At 41.2% G+C, this 16587-nt stretch overlaps 1 protein-coding gene across 50 annotated transcripts in view; it reads left to right on the top strand.

Annotated features, from left to right (window-relative positions):
* The window catches only part of LOC139560695 (zinc finger protein 740-like), a 32998-nt gene extending 16818 nt beyond the window's left edge, over positions 1–16180 (top strand). For 19 of the 50 annotated variants that reach the window (XM_071377682.1, XM_071377789.1, XM_071377736.1 and 16 more), the window contains 12 exons: positions 1205–1288; positions 2216–2299; positions 6029–6112; positions 6671–6754; positions 6999–7082; positions 7884–7967; positions 8876–8959; positions 9905–9988; positions 10415–10498; positions 11480–11563; positions 12035–12153; positions 12764–16180. In XM_071377682.1, coding sequence (XP_071233783.1) covers positions 1205–1288; positions 2216–2299; positions 6029–6112; positions 6671–6754; positions 6999–7082; positions 7884–7967; positions 8876–8959; positions 9905–9988; positions 10415–10498; positions 11480–11563; positions 12035–12153; positions 12764–12937 — 1133 coding nt within the window. In that variant the 3' untranslated portion in view covers positions 12938–16180. The remainder of the gene's footprint in view (positions 1–1204; positions 1289–2215; positions 2300–6028; positions 6113–6670; positions 6755–6998; positions 7083–7883; positions 7968–8875; positions 8960–9904; positions 9989–10414; positions 10499–11479; positions 11564–12034; positions 12154–12763) is intronic. The other 31 variants (XM_071377834.1, XM_071377729.1, XM_071377700.1 and 28 more) reach the window with 26 other exon arrangements.
* Positions 16181–16587: the final 407 nt, after the last annotated feature.

Here is a 16587-nt window from a genome sequence, read left to right as displayed (position 1 = left end):
ACAACTTCATTGGAGTCCACCTGTGTAAGTTCAATTGAACAGGATTTGGAAAGGCCTGTCTATATAAGGTCCCACAGTTGACAGTGCATGTCAGAGCAAAAACCAAGCCGTGAGGTCAAAGGAATTGTCTGTGGAGCTCAGACAGGATTGTGTCAAGGCACAGATCTGGGGAAGGGTAACCAAAACATTTCTGCAGCATTGAAGCTCCCCAAGAACACAATGGCCTCCATTATTCTTAAATGGAAGAAGTTTAGAACCACCAAGACTCTTCCTAGAGCTGGACGCCCAACCAAACTGAGCAATCTGGGGAGAAGGGCCTTGGTCAGGGAGGTGACCAAGAACCCGATGGTCACTGACAGAGCTCCAGATTTCCTCTGTGCAGATGGGAGAACCTTCCAGAAGGGCAACCATCTCTGCAGCACTCCACCAATCAGGTCTTTATGGTAGAGTGGCCAGACGAAGACACTCAGTAAAAGGCACATGGCAGCCCACTTGGAGTTTGCCAAAAGGCAGCTAAAGGACTCAGACCATGAGAAACAAGATTGGTCTGGTCTGATGAAACCAAGATTGAACCTTTTTGGCCTGAATGCCAAGTGTCACGTCTGGAGGAAACCTGGCACCATCCCTACGGTGAAGCATGGTGGTGGCAGCATTATGCTGTGGGGGATGTTTTTCAGTGGCAGGGACTGGGAGACTAGCAGGTCTCTCCGATCTAACATCTCTGTAGAGACCTGAAAATAGCGGTGCAACAACACTCGCCATCCAACTTGACAGAACTTGAGGATCTGCAGAGAAGAATGGGAGAAACTCCCCAAATACAGGTGTGCCAAGCTTGTAGCGTCACTCCCAAGAAGACTCGGCTGTAATCGCTGCCAAAGGTGCTTAACAAAGTACTGAGTAAAGGGTCTGAATACTTATGTCAATGTGATATTTCAGTTTTTTCTTAATACATTTGCAAACATTTCTAAAACCCTGTTTAAAAAAAAAAAAAGAATTGTCATTATGGGGTATTGTGTGTAGATTGAGGGATAAAAAATATATAGATTTTATAATAAGGCTGTAATGTAACAAAATGTGGAAAAAGTCAAGGGGTCTGAATACTTTCCGACTGAACTGTAAATGTATACATCTTAATTTTGGAAGACTTTAATTGACAGACAGTGGGGCATAAAAATAATATGATGTTCTGTGTGTGTGTGTATAGGGGTGAAGCCGTATGCTTGCACCATGTGTGACAAGAGGTTTTTCCAGCGAGACCATCTACGGAGACACAGCGTCACTCATATGGGTATGGGTCCATTCTGGTATACAGGGTTGGAACGATTTAGCCTATATTCTAGCTACTGCACGAATCAAGGATGGCTAAGAAAACGTAATTTGTTTATGATGAAAAACAATTGGTTGTATAATTTTTTTTATTGTGCTACAATCTGAAACCCCCAATCCTACTGTTTGAAATCAGGATGTTGGTAACAGTGTTCTGTGGATATTGTTGATCATGCTAAATGTGGTGTGAAGTTTATGGTATTAGATAATGAACTTCTCATCTGTGCAATTTCTTGCATTCTCAGCTCTGTGGGTGACACCTAGTAAAATTGCCTCATCCTAAAAAAAAATGTTTTTATTGGCCATCCTTAATTCGCACAACTTACCAACACCTTTTTAAAAAATATACCCCAACAACCGCAAGCTATTGAGGTGGTAGTGTAATCGGATTCTTCAAGGTGAATATCCTGGAAGTTATTGTGCGTTCGATTGCTGTCGGAAATAAAAGAATATGACTTCCCAACTCCGGAAATAACCACTTGAACGACCTTCCAAGTTGGAGTGGTGGGAAACTTGGGCCAGTATAAAAAATACCAGAATTTCTGAGTTGCGACATATCGTCCCTGAATTTTAAACTTTTTGACCAAATATGGTAAAGCGACGCCATTTACAGTAATGTAGCTAGTTTGGCCCATAATGTCTGGGTTGACACATTGTCAACGTTAGCAATCTAGCAACGTTGGTTCTTTGCCATCAAGTTGAAATGTCATTGTACGCACTCATGTCATATTTACGACTTCACCAACTATGTAATACGAGAACCATTCCAGCACATCACCATTGACATCAGTGGTTTATCAGAAGTAAATGTATACACGCCTAAGCTTAATTTTGGAAGACTTCAGTCGATGGAGAGAGACTTTAAAAACACTATTTTCTGTGTGTGTAGGGGTGAAGCCGTTCGCTTGCACCATGTGTGACAAGAGGTTTTTTGAGCGCCACCACCTGCGGAGACACAGCATCACTCATATGGGTATGGGTCCGTTCACCGTGCCCGTGTCATTAAGATCAGGCTACACCTGAACCCTGATATGCAGAGTTGGCATGGTTTAAATGCCAACCACTGTGCAAATTAAGGATGGCCAATAAAATATACAGTGCCTTCAGAAAGTATTCAGACCCTTTGACTTTATCCACATTTTGTTATGTTACAGCCTTGTTCTAAAATGGATTAAATAGTTTTTCCCCCTCATCAATCTGCACACAATATCCTAATAATGATGATAAAAATAGGTTTTTAGAAATGTTTGCAAATTTATTAAAAATAAAATAGAGATGCCTTATTTACATAAGTATTCAGACCTATTGCTATGTGACTCGAAATTGACCTCAGGTGTATCCTTTTTCCATTCATCATCCTTGATGTTTCTATAACTTGGAGTCCACCTGTGGTAAATTCCATTGATTTGGAAAGGCACACAACTGTCTATATAAGGTCCCACAGTTGACAGTGCATGTCAGAGGAAAAACCAGGCCATGAGGTCGAAGGAATTGCCCGTAGAGCTCCGAGACAGGATTGTGTCGAGGCACAGATCTGGGGAAGGGTACCAAAACATTTCTGCAGCATTGAAGCTCCCCTAGAACACAGTGGCTGCCATCATTCTTAAATGGAAGAAGTTTGGAACCACCAAGACTCTTCCTAGAGCTGGCCACCCGGCTAAACTGAGTAATCGGGGGAGAAGGGCCTTGGTCAGGGAGGTGACCGAGAACCCGATGGTCACTCTGACAGAGCTCCAGAGTTCCTCTGGAGATGGGAGAACATTCCAGAAGGACAACCGTCTCTGCAGCACTCCACCAATCAGGACTTTATGGAAGAGTGGCCAGACGGAAGCCACTCAATAAAAGGCACATGATAGCCCGCTTGAAGCTTGCAAAAAATGCACCTATAGACAGACCATGAGAAACAAGATTGGTCTGGTCTGATGAAACCAAGATTAAACTCTTTGGTCTGAATGCCAAGCGTCACGTCTGGAGGAAACCTGGCACCATCCCTACGTTGAAGCATGGTGGCAGCATCATGCTGTAGTGATGTTTTTCAGTGGCAGGGACTGGGAAACTAGTCGGGATTGATGAACTGAGCAAAATACAGAGATCCTTGATCAGGACCTCAGACTGGGGCAAACGAACAACTTCCAACAGGACAACAACCTTAAGCACACAGCCAAGACAATGCAGGAATGGCTTCGAGACAAGTCTCAATGCCTTTGAGGCCCTGCCAGAGCCCATACTTATACCCGATCGAAAATCTCTGGAGAGACCTGAAAATAGCTGTGCAGCGATGCTCCCTACCCAACCTGACAGAGCTTGAGAAGAATGGGAGAAATTCCCCAGATAAGAGGTGTGCCAAACTTGTAGCGTCATACTTAAAGAAGACTCGAGGCTGTAATCGCTGCCAAAGGTGCTTCAACAAAATACTGAGTGAAGGGTCTGAATACTTACAGTACCTGTCAAAAGTTTGGACACAGCTACTCATTCAATAGTTTCTTTATTTTCACTATTTCTACATTGTAGAATAATAGTGAAGCCCTCAACTATGAAATAACACATGGAATCATGTAGTAAACAGTGTTAAACAAATCAAAACACATTTTAGATTCTTCAAAGTAGCCACCATTTACCTTTGACAGCTTTGCATGCTCTTGGCATTCTCTCAACCAGCTTCACCTGGAATGCTTTTCCAACAGTCTTGAAGGAGTTCCCACATATGATGAGCACTTGTCTGCTTTTCCTTCACTCTGCGGTCCAACTCATCCCAAACCATCACAATTGGGTTGAGGTTGGGTGATTTGTGGAGGCCAGATCATCAGATTCCGCACTCCATCCCTCTCCTTCTTGGTCAAATAGCCCTTACAAAGCCTGGAGATGTGTTGGGTCATTGTCCTGTTGAAAAACAAATGACAGTCCCACTAAGCGCAAACCAGATGAGATGGTGTATCGCTGCAGCATGCTGTGGTAGCCATGCTGGTTAAGTGTGCTTTGAATTTTAAATAAATCAGTCACCAACAGAGCACCATCACACCACCTCCATGCTTCACGGTGGGAACCACACATGAGATCATCCGTTCACCTACTCTGCGTATCACAAAGACACGGCGGTTGGAAACAAAAATCTAAAATTTGGACTCATTAGACCAAAGGACAGATTTCCACCGGTCTAATGTCCATTGCTCGTGTTTCTTGGCTCAAAGAAGTCTCTTCTTTTTGGTGTCCTTTTAGTAGTGGTTTCTTTGCAGCATTTCAACCATGAAGGCCTGATTCATGCAATCTCCTCTGAACAGTTGATGTTGAAATGTGTCTGTTACTTGAACTCTGAAGCATTTATTTGGGCTGCAATTTCTGAGGCTGGTAACTGTAATGGACTTATCCTGTGCAGCAGAGGTAAATCTTGGTCTTCCTCTCCTGTGGCGGTCCTCATGAGAGCCAGTTTCATCATAGCACTTGATGGTTTTTGCGACTGCACTTGAAGAAACGTTCAAAGTTCTTGACATTTTCTGGTCTTAAAGTAATGATGGACTGTCATTTCTCTTATTTGAGCTGTTCCTGCCGTAGTATGGACTTGGTCTTTTACAAAGTAGGGCTATCTTCTGTATACCACCCCTACCGTGTCACAACACAACTGATTGGCTGAAACGCATTAAGAAGGAAAGAAATTCCACAAATTAACGTTTAACAAGGCACACCTGTTAATTGAAATGCATTCCAGGTGCATACCTCATGAAGCTGGTTGAGAGAATGTCAAGAGTGTGCAAAGCTGTCATCAAGGCAAAAAGAGACTGCTTTGAAGAATCTCAAATATATTTTGATTTGTTCAACTTTTTTTTGTTTACTACATGATTCCATCCATATGTGTTATTCCATAGTTTTGATGTATTCGGTATTATTCTAGTGTAGAAAATTGTAAAAAATAAAAACCCTGGAATGGGTAGTTGTGTCCATTTATGACTGGTACTGTATGTAAATGTAATATTTCCTTTTTTTTCTCCAAATTTATAAAAAATAAAGGAATGTCTTAACCTGTTTTTTGCTTTGTCGTTATGCTGTATTGTTTGTAGATTGAGAATGTTGTATTGAATCCATTTTAGAATAAGGCTGTAACGTAACAATGTTGAATAAGTCAAGGGGTCTGAATACTTTCCGAAGGCACTGTAACTAACTAGTATATGATGAATGTTGGCTATATCGTGGTTGTAGAGATGTTCTTCAAATTTGTATTTTTACTTTTCTTTCAACTCAATAATATTTGAATTGATCAAGTGTTAGCATAATTGTTTTTCTTGTGTCTCGCGGAAACACCTTAACACACCCAATCCTGCTGCTTGAAATTAGCATGTTGATAACAATAATGCAGCTTGGTACATATTGTGGGTCGTACTGTTATGTGGTGTGAAGTTAATGGTAAGATATCACAAACTTGTCGTCATCCAAGTGCAGATATTATTGGCCACCCTTTAATTCACGCATCTTGTCAACACTTTAAAAAATAAATAATAATAAAAACAACCGCAAGCTATTGAGGTGGCGGAGTATTTAGATTCCTCAGGGTAAATACCCTGTAAGTTATTGACATCCAGTGATTTTAAATAAAATAAAATAATAGGAAATCAATGTAGTATAAATGTATATACTTGACCTTTTTAATATTGGAAGACTTCACTCGATGAATAGTGAGACATAAAAATAATATAATGTTCTGTGTGTGTAGGGGTGAAGCCGTTCGCTTGCACCATGTGTGACAAGAGGTTTTTTGAGCGCCACCACCTGCGGAGACACAGCATCACTCATATGGGTATGGGTCCGTTCACCGTGCCCGTGTCATTAAGATCAGGCTACACCTGAACCCTGGTATACATACTCACGCACCAGAGCCTTTACCCCCCCCCCCCCCCCCAAAGATCTGATATACCATAGCGTAAAAAATGGCCTTCATTAACACAATAGTAGCAACGGTAGAAAGCCCTGGAAAATGTGGCTAGCTGCTTCAGTCCTTTCTGTCGTTTTTTCTTTTCTTTTTTTCGGATAGTTGGTTTTCCCCACAAGCGCTACACATTGACCACAGATTTTGACGATGTTTAACCTGCAGGTCTTGTATATTTCGCTAACACACAACACGTCTCTGATTTGGAGCCATGCCTCAAATTGGTTTGCTAAGATCAAATAATTACAAATACGTCACTTCGTAAGTTCACACTCACTAAGGCCAGATTTGAGTTGTTGGTGTACCACCGGCTAATAAAGCACATCAGATGTTTATATTCAGTCATTTTAGTATACAGTTATACCTGAACTTAATAATATTGACAGAGTGAGAAACAAAAATAATATGATGTTCTGTGTGTGTGTATAGGGGTGAAGCCGTACGCTTGCACCATGTGTGACAAGCGGTTTTATCAGCGCCACCACCTGCGGAGACACAGCATCACTCATATGGGTATGGGTCCGATCACCATACCCGTGTCATTAAGATCAGGCTACACCTGATCCCTGGTATACAGGGGTGGCAGGATTTATATGCCAGTCATCATACACAAAGAAATGTGCAGATAAGATATTTGATAACAATCTCCCATAAGTTCTGATGGAAAGCAGTGGCGCTTAAATGAATACACAATATTGGAGTACTTTTAGTGGATGAATTTTGAGAACCTAAGTAATATATTGTTTTGTGTGTATAGGGGTGAAGCCGTACGCTTGCACCATGTGTGACAAGCGGTTTTACCAGCGCCACCACCTAGCAAGACACAGCGTCACTCACATGGGTATGTCATTAAGGCTATTGGTGAAATGTTTGCATGTTAGGTTTGATATCCAAAATGCCCATAATTCCATTTCCCTTAAGGATGAGAAGGCCTAATATTACTACCAGATGTTGTCATCAGCTCATGTGATGTGTTTTGTTATTTGGGGGAAAACAACTACACCGACTGTTCGATAACTCGCACCTCAATAGCATGCGGATTCGGATAACTTGCGTTATCTAATTGTTAGTTTATTTTCAACCCGAAAATATTTGAATTGAGCAAGTTAACTTTTTTTTCTTTTCTTTTTAAACCTTTAAAAACCTTTTTTTTTAAAGTAGTTGAAGTAGGTTTACCATCTGAAAACAGGTCAGTTCTGCTACATGAAAGCAGCTTGTTGATAACAGAACGGCACTCTGTATGTTATTAGTTGTCCTGTATTCTGTGTGACGTGGTGTTTTAGGTATGAGATGGTGAACTTGTCATTAAGTGTGATATTTCTACATTCTAAACCCTATATTTTCTACCATAATTAAAATTGTGTTCTACAAAGATAACATTTTGTTGCTCAGCCTCAATTCACGTATATACAAAAATATAACATTAACTTGTGCTTTGTTGGACTCCAAAAACCACCGCGAGTTATCGAAGTGGCGGTGTAATTTACATTTCTTCAGTGTGAATCCTCTGTTATAATTGCATAGATTTACAACAGTGGTTAATAAACAATCAACGCATACACATATTAATCGACTCGAAACATTTTCAATCGCTAGACTGTGAAACAGAAAAATAATACAATGATGTTCTGTGTGTGTGTAGGAGTGAAGCCGTATGCTTGCACCATGTGTGACAAGAGGTTTTATCAGCGCCACCACCTGGCGAGACACAACGTCACTCACATGGGTATGGGTCCGCTCACCGTACTCCTGTCATTAAGACCAGGCTACACCTGAACCCCAGTATACAGGGTTAGCAGGATTTATAAACTAGTCATGCACAAAGAAATGTACAGGTGAAATATATTGTTTCTTTTATTATAGGTTTAATATCCAAATAAGTCCAGAATTTAATTACCCTTAAGGAGGACTCTGTTAGGCTAATATTACCTCCAGATGACATCAGCACATGACGTGTTCTGGATAAAAGCATGAAATGTATTGGCTAGAAACTACATTAACCACTCTAACTCATGCCTCAGTAAAAAAAAAAGATTAAAAAAAGCGCTTAAAAAAAGGAAAAAAAAGATGGTTGTGGAGATGTCTTCCAGAATTTGTATGTGTTGTTTTTTTCCAGACAGTTAAGTGTTATTGTAAATGGAGGTCATTGGAAACTGTTAAAGATTTATACAATCTGAAAACACCCAATCCTGCTCAGTGTTGCCAACTTGGCCACTTTGCACTAGAGTCACTAGATCTAGCAAAGTTTTGGATCCCTCCTCCCATTTTTGCCCCCTGAAAGTGACAAAGACAAATTCAGCAGTAATCAAGGCATTCTCAGAGGGTTTGCTTCTGAGAGGTTTCAGGAATTAGCAGCCGGCTATGTGATGTAAACATTCCTTGCAATTTGGTGTCATCTAACAACTTCTAGTGACAAATTGTGCAGCCAATAGCTACCCCCCCCCCCAAAAAAAAGTTGGTAACACCGGTCCTGTTGTGTGAAGGCAGAATGTTCATAATAGCCACGGGTCAGTCCTGCTGTTTTTGTGCTTGGAGTTGATGGTAAATCTAATATTGGACTTTAATATGGCGTGTGAGGCACAACAGTAACGTATTGATGCTCTTGTGTGTGTGTGTGTGTGTGTGTGTGTATAGGAGTGAAGCCGTACGGTTGCACCATGTGTGACAAGAGGTTTTACCAGCGTTACCTCCTGGCAAGACACAGCCTCACTCATTTGGGTATGGTCCGCTCACCGTACCCACCGTACCCAAGATTAGGCTACACCTGAACCCCAGTATACAGGGTTGGCAGAATTTATATGCTAGTTGTGCTAAAATAAATATATAGGTGAAATGTTGTTTTAGATATTCAGTTTCATTACCCCAAAAAGTCCATGTAATTTATCTTAAGGATGAGAAGGGCTAGTTTTACAACCAAATGACATCAGGCCATGACATGTGTTGTGGACTAAAGCATTAAAAAAAAATCATTAATCTTAATTGTTGAAAATAACTACACTGACCACACAGTAACACATGCCTCAATAAGTTTTAAATTGGAATAACTCACGGTTGTGGAGATGTCTTCCAAAAGGTTAGGTGTATTTTCAAACCAGTTATGATGAGTGTTTTTGGAATTGCTGTTATTGGGAACCTGCAGAAACGGTTAAAGATGTCTACAGTCTGATAACATCCAATCCTGGTCAGTGTTGCGAACTTGGCCACTTTGCACTAGATCTTTTGGATCCCCCTCTCCTCTCCCCCCTAAACGTGACTAAGGAGAATTCAGCAACATTTAAGGAATTCTGAGTTTTACCTCAGAGTGTTCAGAAAGTCAGCGACTTGCTTGCAGTGAATTTGCCTATTCAGAACAGCAGCATACGCACTCACTGTGCTGATGATCACATGCCTTACACATCTGTGTTGACATTATCACGCAAATCAATTTTCTACTTTGTCTACAATTTCTAGTGATATATTGCGCTACCAATACCTGTTTGCCTTCCCCACAAAAAGTTGGCAACACCAGTTCTGTTGCGTGAAGGCAGAATGTTGATAACAGCACCTGGTGCATATTGTCTGTGCTGTATTTGTGTCTGAAATGTGTGGTAAACCTAATAGTGGAAGACTAACGAGGTACAAAGTTGTGTATTGATGTGTGTGTGTGTGTGTGTGTGTGTGTAGGTGTGAAGCCGTACGGTTGCACCATGTGTGACAAGAGGTTTTACCAGCGATACCACCTCTCAAGACACAGCCTCACTCATTTGGGTATGGGTCCGTTCACCGTACCCACTGTGCCCAAGATCAGGCCACACCTGAACCCCAGTATACAGGGTTTGCAGGATGTATATGCTAGTCGTCATGCACAAAGAAATATAGGTGAAGTATTGTTTTCAAGTTAGGTTTGATTTCCAGAAGTCTGGATGAGAAGGGATAGTTTTACCATATTGACTACAATCATCAGCTCATGTGATGTGTTGTGGCTGTGGACAAAAGCGTTTGGAAAAATACATCGTAAACAAAATTGTCGGAGAAAACATCTCCCTTTATTCTTCCGTCTGAATCCCCCTGTAAATGATTGCATGGATTGAAATAAGTGGTTAAATCATTTAAGCATAAATGAATATACTGTACTTAAACTTCCAATTGGAGTATGAGGAACAAAAGTAATATCTCAATGCTCTGTGCATTCAGGTGTGAAACCTTACGCTTGCACCATGTGTGACATGAGGTTTGTTCAGCGCTACCACCTGACAAGACACAGCCTCACTCACACGGGTATGGGCCCGCTCACCGTACCCATCACACATATAGAAGCTAGTAAAGGATGTTGGCAATGGGTTTTCACAGATGAAAGTATTGGAAGAGTTCTAGAAAAGAACGGTTTCTCATCTACATCATTTTGTAACGAGAAATTAGTATTTTGTTGATTTTAAGTTTTAAACACTGCAGCAACGCTATTTGTAATACATTCTAGTACATGTTCCATATTATCGGTTTAAGAAATGCCGTTTTAAAGCTAGACCCCTAAAAATCTTCTTCGGCTAATTGTGAATTTATCATTTGGATGTCAAGTTAATAAATACATCATTTATTAGAATAATGAAATCTTTCCAACTGTTCCCAACATGGCTTGACCAGGCACTTCCATGTAGGCTTAAATAATCTATATTTTTAAAACAAGGTGACGTTTAAGGTTGTTGTGAGATTGTCTAGTTAAGTAGCTAGTGCTATGATAGTTTAGTGTACATTTTTGTTGAAACTTGTAACTACAACTAACATTGTAAAATGGTTCGTTTTCGACATTGACACAAATGGTACGTTATTTAGTGATATTTACTTTACGATATTTGGCTTTCGAGCTAGTTATTTTGCCGTGGGATAATGCATTCTGCAATGGCTTTATTGACACACAATTCCAGATTTTCTTTTGTACTTTTATTCGGTGCCTAGTTCACAATTGCATGCGTTGATTGTTCTTATTTAGCTACTCGTGTTTTTTTTGATGCAACAATTTAAATATCAAAAGTAGTCTTCATTCGAGCTGATTAAACAAGTTAGATTGCAGCATCTTCACATCCTTGTAATAGATTGTCCACATTGTGACATGACAAAAAGCACTCTTACTGTAATTGTAACATGCTTATGGTAGCCAACTTTTCTCTCACAATAGTGTTTGGAGAGCTAGCTTGAGCTCTTTTGTTTGTACTCTTTGGAGAATGAGAGCTAATGTATTGCTCTGTGTGTGTGTGTGTATAGGGGTGAAGCCGTATGCTTGTTCCATGTGTGACATGAGGTTTATTCAGCGTAACCACCTGGAGAGACACAGCCACACTCATACGGGTATGCGCCCATTTACCATACCCTTATCCCCAAGAAAGGCTATTTTTAATAAAAACAAATACGACCACAACAAACTCGAGTTTGGATTGTCAAGTCATTTGATGGGATGTTGAACCAGCCTCAAACTATCAAGTAAAACGTTTCAGGGGCATCGAGTTGGTATGATGAATATATATTTTTTTAATACAAAAACGGAGATTCCACTCTAATCTACACATAATGAGTTGATGACAAAACATCTTAAAATGTTACCGGAAGTGTAGTTTCCTATCATGCTTAATTCCTGTCCAGAAATTGACTTCGTTTTGTTGTCATGAGAACTAAAGAAACCTAGTTTCCCATCACTTTAACAAACATTTGTAGATGCAGTTAATGTAACCAGGAGACTTTAGTAAGAGCAAATCATATACAGTTTGTTGTGGTTGGACTCTGTGGATTTGATGTGATGATTCTGTTTGTGTGCTCTTTTAGGGGAGAAGCCGTTTGCTTGTGACATGTGTGACATGAGGTTTATCCAGCGTTACCATCTGGAGAGACACAAGCGTGTCCACAGCGGAGAGAAGCCTTATCAGTGTGAGCGCTGCCAGCAGGTAAGAGAACTTGCGCGCACACACACACACACACACACACACACACGGCCGCCCGCATTTGAAAGATGCCTTCTCAGTGTGAGCAGTGCCAGCACATAAAAGAACATGCCTTACGTGCTTGTACTGAGGAACGCATGCATACGTGGACCCACATGGGAATGCCCTCTTACGTCACAAAACATCTGTCGCAGGGTGAGCAGTGCCAGCTCATAGCAGACTTATTATCACAGAAGCACACAAACATGCTGATACAGGCACGCATCATACCTACGCAGCACTTGTAGCAAAGATGTGCCCTACCAGGTTAGAAAAGTAATTTGAGGGCGAGCAGTGCCATCACGTAAGATAACGTATCTCACTGGGGATGCACACAGTGACACATACCAACACAAACAGATGCCTGCCCACGTCAAAGTGTTCTCCGTATGAGCAGTGCCAGAAGGTAAGAGAATGTGTGCACATACTCTGACAGGCGCACACAAGCCTCCATGCACCAGAAAGTCCCATTTGAGCAAACAGACACAGTGGGTTTAGTTGTATTGGGCATGTGTCCACACACTCATCTGTTTTTACATGAATGCTGAATAAATCCTCTATGTATGTGTTGTAGAACTTCTCGCGGACAGACCGGCTGCTTCGACATCGACGGCTGTGCCAGGGCCGGGGTGTGGCCAAGGTGGAGAACCAGCCGTGCTGCGAGCCCCGCCCTTACTCCCAGGAGCCCCCGCCCGCTCCACCAACTTGGAGCCCCCTGCACCCCCCTCCTGGTCGGCTGGCTGTCTGACTGACATTCCCCCCACCCCCATCGTCCCTCCATACACTTACACACATACACGACTACCACCTCCCCAGAGAGACAGGACAGGCCACAGGGTCTTTGTCACGCAGCCCTGCGCTCAGTGGCCACACTCTGGCAAAGACTGATCCTGCAGCTCCAGTCCTGAGGTTACTATGACAGAGGGACAAATACAGGTAACTGCCAAAATACAGGAAACACTTGAGTAAATGAGGGATACAAAGTATATTGAAAGCAGGTGCTTCCACACAGGTTTGGTTCCTGACTTAATTAACATGCCATCATGCTTAGGGTCATGTGTGAAAATGCTCAGTTGCCCCTTATTTTAGCTCCTATGGCTAGAAGGAGAGATCTGTGACTTTGAAACAGGTCTCAAAGGTGCATGGGGGTTTAAAGTGTGTGTGTGTCAGTCACCAGATCTCAACCCAATTGAACACTTACGGGAGATTCTGGAGCGGCGCCAGAGACAGATTTTTCCACCACTGTCAACAAAACACCAAAAGATGGAATTTTGCGTGAAAGAATGGTGTGGCATCCCTCCACTAGAGTTCCAGACACTTGTAGAATCCATGCCACGGTGTTTTGAAGCTGCTCTGGCTCGTGGTGGCACAATGCCCTATTAAGACACTTTATGTTGGTGTTTCCTTTATTTTAGCAGTTACCTGTTTTTATTTGTTGTGTTTTGTCGTCTTTTGAGAGCGAGTTTCCTTCGATAGTTAGTCTATTTTGTTCTTAATATATCAGATCCTTTCTCAAAGTTAAGTTTTGTATTATTTAGGTTTATTGTTTGTGCACTTGGTGGTACTCTTGGGGAGGGTGGGGTTACTGTTTGTCGTTACACCATGGTAATGATGAACTGGTGTGTGTGTATATATATATACATGAATATATAACAATATACAACAGAGGATGTCTGTGGAAAATGTAGAACATGTAGTTTGTGAAAGGGGGGGGAAATGAGAAGTTGTCAGACTGGTACAGGTGTCAGAACTGTTAAAGAAAAAGGGGTTCCATATAGTTCATTTAGGACGGTATAAGCAAGTGGAGGACGTCCTAACAGGTCAAAGGTGAAGGGTCAAGTCAGGATGTTTTATTGGATAGAGATGTGCTGATGACTCAGGAAGTGGCACAGGCAGGATGACAGCGTTACCAATTCCCATTACACCCTTTAACGGTGTACGTATGTACAGAGGTCTATGTGAGAAGGTCGCAGGCTCTTTCACGGTCAGTTCCATTACAGATGTACGTGGAAAACAACGGCACAAGATGGCAGCTTCAGCAAGTCCCATTACTTTGTGTTTGTACAGATCCTCATGTTGAGAGGATAGCAGGAGGTATACAAAATCTTGTGGCCTTAGAGCATGCTTATTTTTTATGTTTTGTATTTTATTCATTTGCCTTTTTGTTTTTTGAATGAATGGTTTAATTATTATTATACGATTATAAGGACGAGCCACTGCCTTTTACAAGCGGGGTATATTTTTCCAAAGCTGTCAACCTTATAGAACACTGCTTACTGCAATGGCACTATAAGGCATAGGCTTATAGTGCCATTGGCAAATCCTTCCTCTGTTCTTTGAGATAATTGATATAGTGCTGGTTATTATTGTTAATAATGTAACCCCTTGTGTAATCATTCAGTAACCCTGGGAGTTTGACAATTCCAGTGAGATGCTAATAGTGCTAATTTCAGTCAGCCAATGCTTTGGCCAGCTACAGGCCATATCGATCATTTTGTCATAGCTAAATCAGCAATTGCTTCACTACACACTAACAAATGCCTTTTACTGAGTTATGTGGAGTAGGTGTGTGTATAAAGGATTTGTGTTAGTTCTTTCTGGGGTTAGCCTTAACCCAAATAAGATCTGACTCTTAAATAATCATTGTAGTGCTAAATGATATTGTAATGAATGACTCTGTAACATGTAACAAACTTTTAAACATGTCTGTGGTTTACCCCCTCTAATTGTAATGGTTACAGAGCACGGAGATGCTCTAGTTAATGTCTACCTACTCTGACATTTGATCTATTTCTATGTGGGTTAGTCGGTGGGTCTGTTGGTGGTGTTCCCCAGCAGCCTGTCTGTGGACTAGTAGAGCAGCCTAGGAGAGGCTCTCTGAAACTTGGCCCTGAGGACCCCCTGTGTGTGCTGGACTTCACTTCAACCGAATCATTGAATTTAATGAATGTTTCTCTATATCACCATGCTACTACTGTCAGTGAAACAATGTACCTTTGTTTATTTAGTAATACCGTATGTATATTCCAGAAATGTTGCGATGTACTGTCGGCAGTAGTTAAGAGATTGAACTGTTCAATTATGCCTGAGTGATTAGAGGATGCCATCCAGCAAACACAGGTGCTTCCTAGTACCAGGGTTGAGAGACTCCAGCTTACTGTATGATTTGGCAAGCCCATTCCCTAAGAAATGTGGGAAAGATGCCACCAGTGACCACGACTGCCCACCAGTGAGGCCATAGGGCAAGGCGGGTTGCCATTAACTTTTAAATCCCTCTGTTCTTGTATTTTTTAAGTATTGTTATCAATCTTATGGTGAACATGCAATAGAATCTTTGTCTGATCAGTTAATACAGTGAAATGTTTTTTTCTTCTAAGCATCAGACAAAGGATGGAGCGATTTAGAGAAGAGCTCTTCTCTCTCTTCCCCATCGCATTTGACGATTCTGTTAATGTTTCAAGGACCTTTTTTTCTTTTCTTCTGGAAGTATTGTAAACACTGGAGTGATAAAAACAAAAGACAAAAAAAATATATGGAATATGGATATTTTTTTTTTCAAATCAGTACTAGATTTTAGTCTTTAGACAGAGCCTCTTACTCCTCAACTTGACAAAGAAGATGGACAGAACCATTTGGATCAGTACTGTATTGAGAGCCCAGGGCATCTAGTAATTTAAAGATTAGAGGCGGTAGTACCTCAAGACAATGACTGTTTTCATACAAATCCCCTTCTATTTGTAGTAAATTATATTGCTAGAGGTAAGCAACAGCATCTACAGTAGCTATCACAGGTTAGCCTTTTATTTTTCTTTATTAGTCTTGCATGCAGTTATGGTCCTCCAGTTAAGATAGGATCTTATATTGATTATTCTTTTGTGTAGGCAAAATAAGTGCATCTAAAATAAACCTTGTGATCCAATTAGTTTTAATTGTATGGAGTAAGGGGAGAGGCTTCTTACCATTATGCTGAAATAAAATACTTTGTAAAAGACTTGAGTTTTGTGTCTGTTTTAATCCCAACATTCCTGTCTAGGATCGATGGCGTGATGGGGAGTGTATGCATATGTGTCCTCAGGAGGGTGCCAAAGTTTAGAGGAAATATGAGAAGTACACAGAATGATTATCAGGAATCTACAATATGACACTGACTAGCCTGAGTGCCAGTATGTGCTATCATGTCAACTTGTCACTTAGTGTCATGCCAAGCATGTTTGGCTTGACAATGAGCAATGGACTTGGCAAGAGCACAACCCGATCTGGGACCGGGGTGATATGGTACCACTGTCTGGCTAGAATTTGTTCTTTGGTGTTTTATTGAAACATTGCTATGCTTAGTTAAATACTCCTCATTGGGCCTGATATAAAAAACATCTGATGCTGATCCTAAGATGTAACTGG

This window comes from Salvelinus alpinus, chromosome 2 (genome assembly GCF_045679555.1).
Source record: "Salvelinus alpinus chromosome 2, SLU_Salpinus.1, whole genome shotgun sequence".
Lineage (NCBI taxonomy): Eukaryota > Metazoa > Chordata > Actinopteri > Salmoniformes > Salmonidae > Salvelinus > Salvelinus alpinus.
Note: the sequence above shows the minus strand (reverse complement) of the source record. Positions and strands in the feature narration are given on the sequence as shown.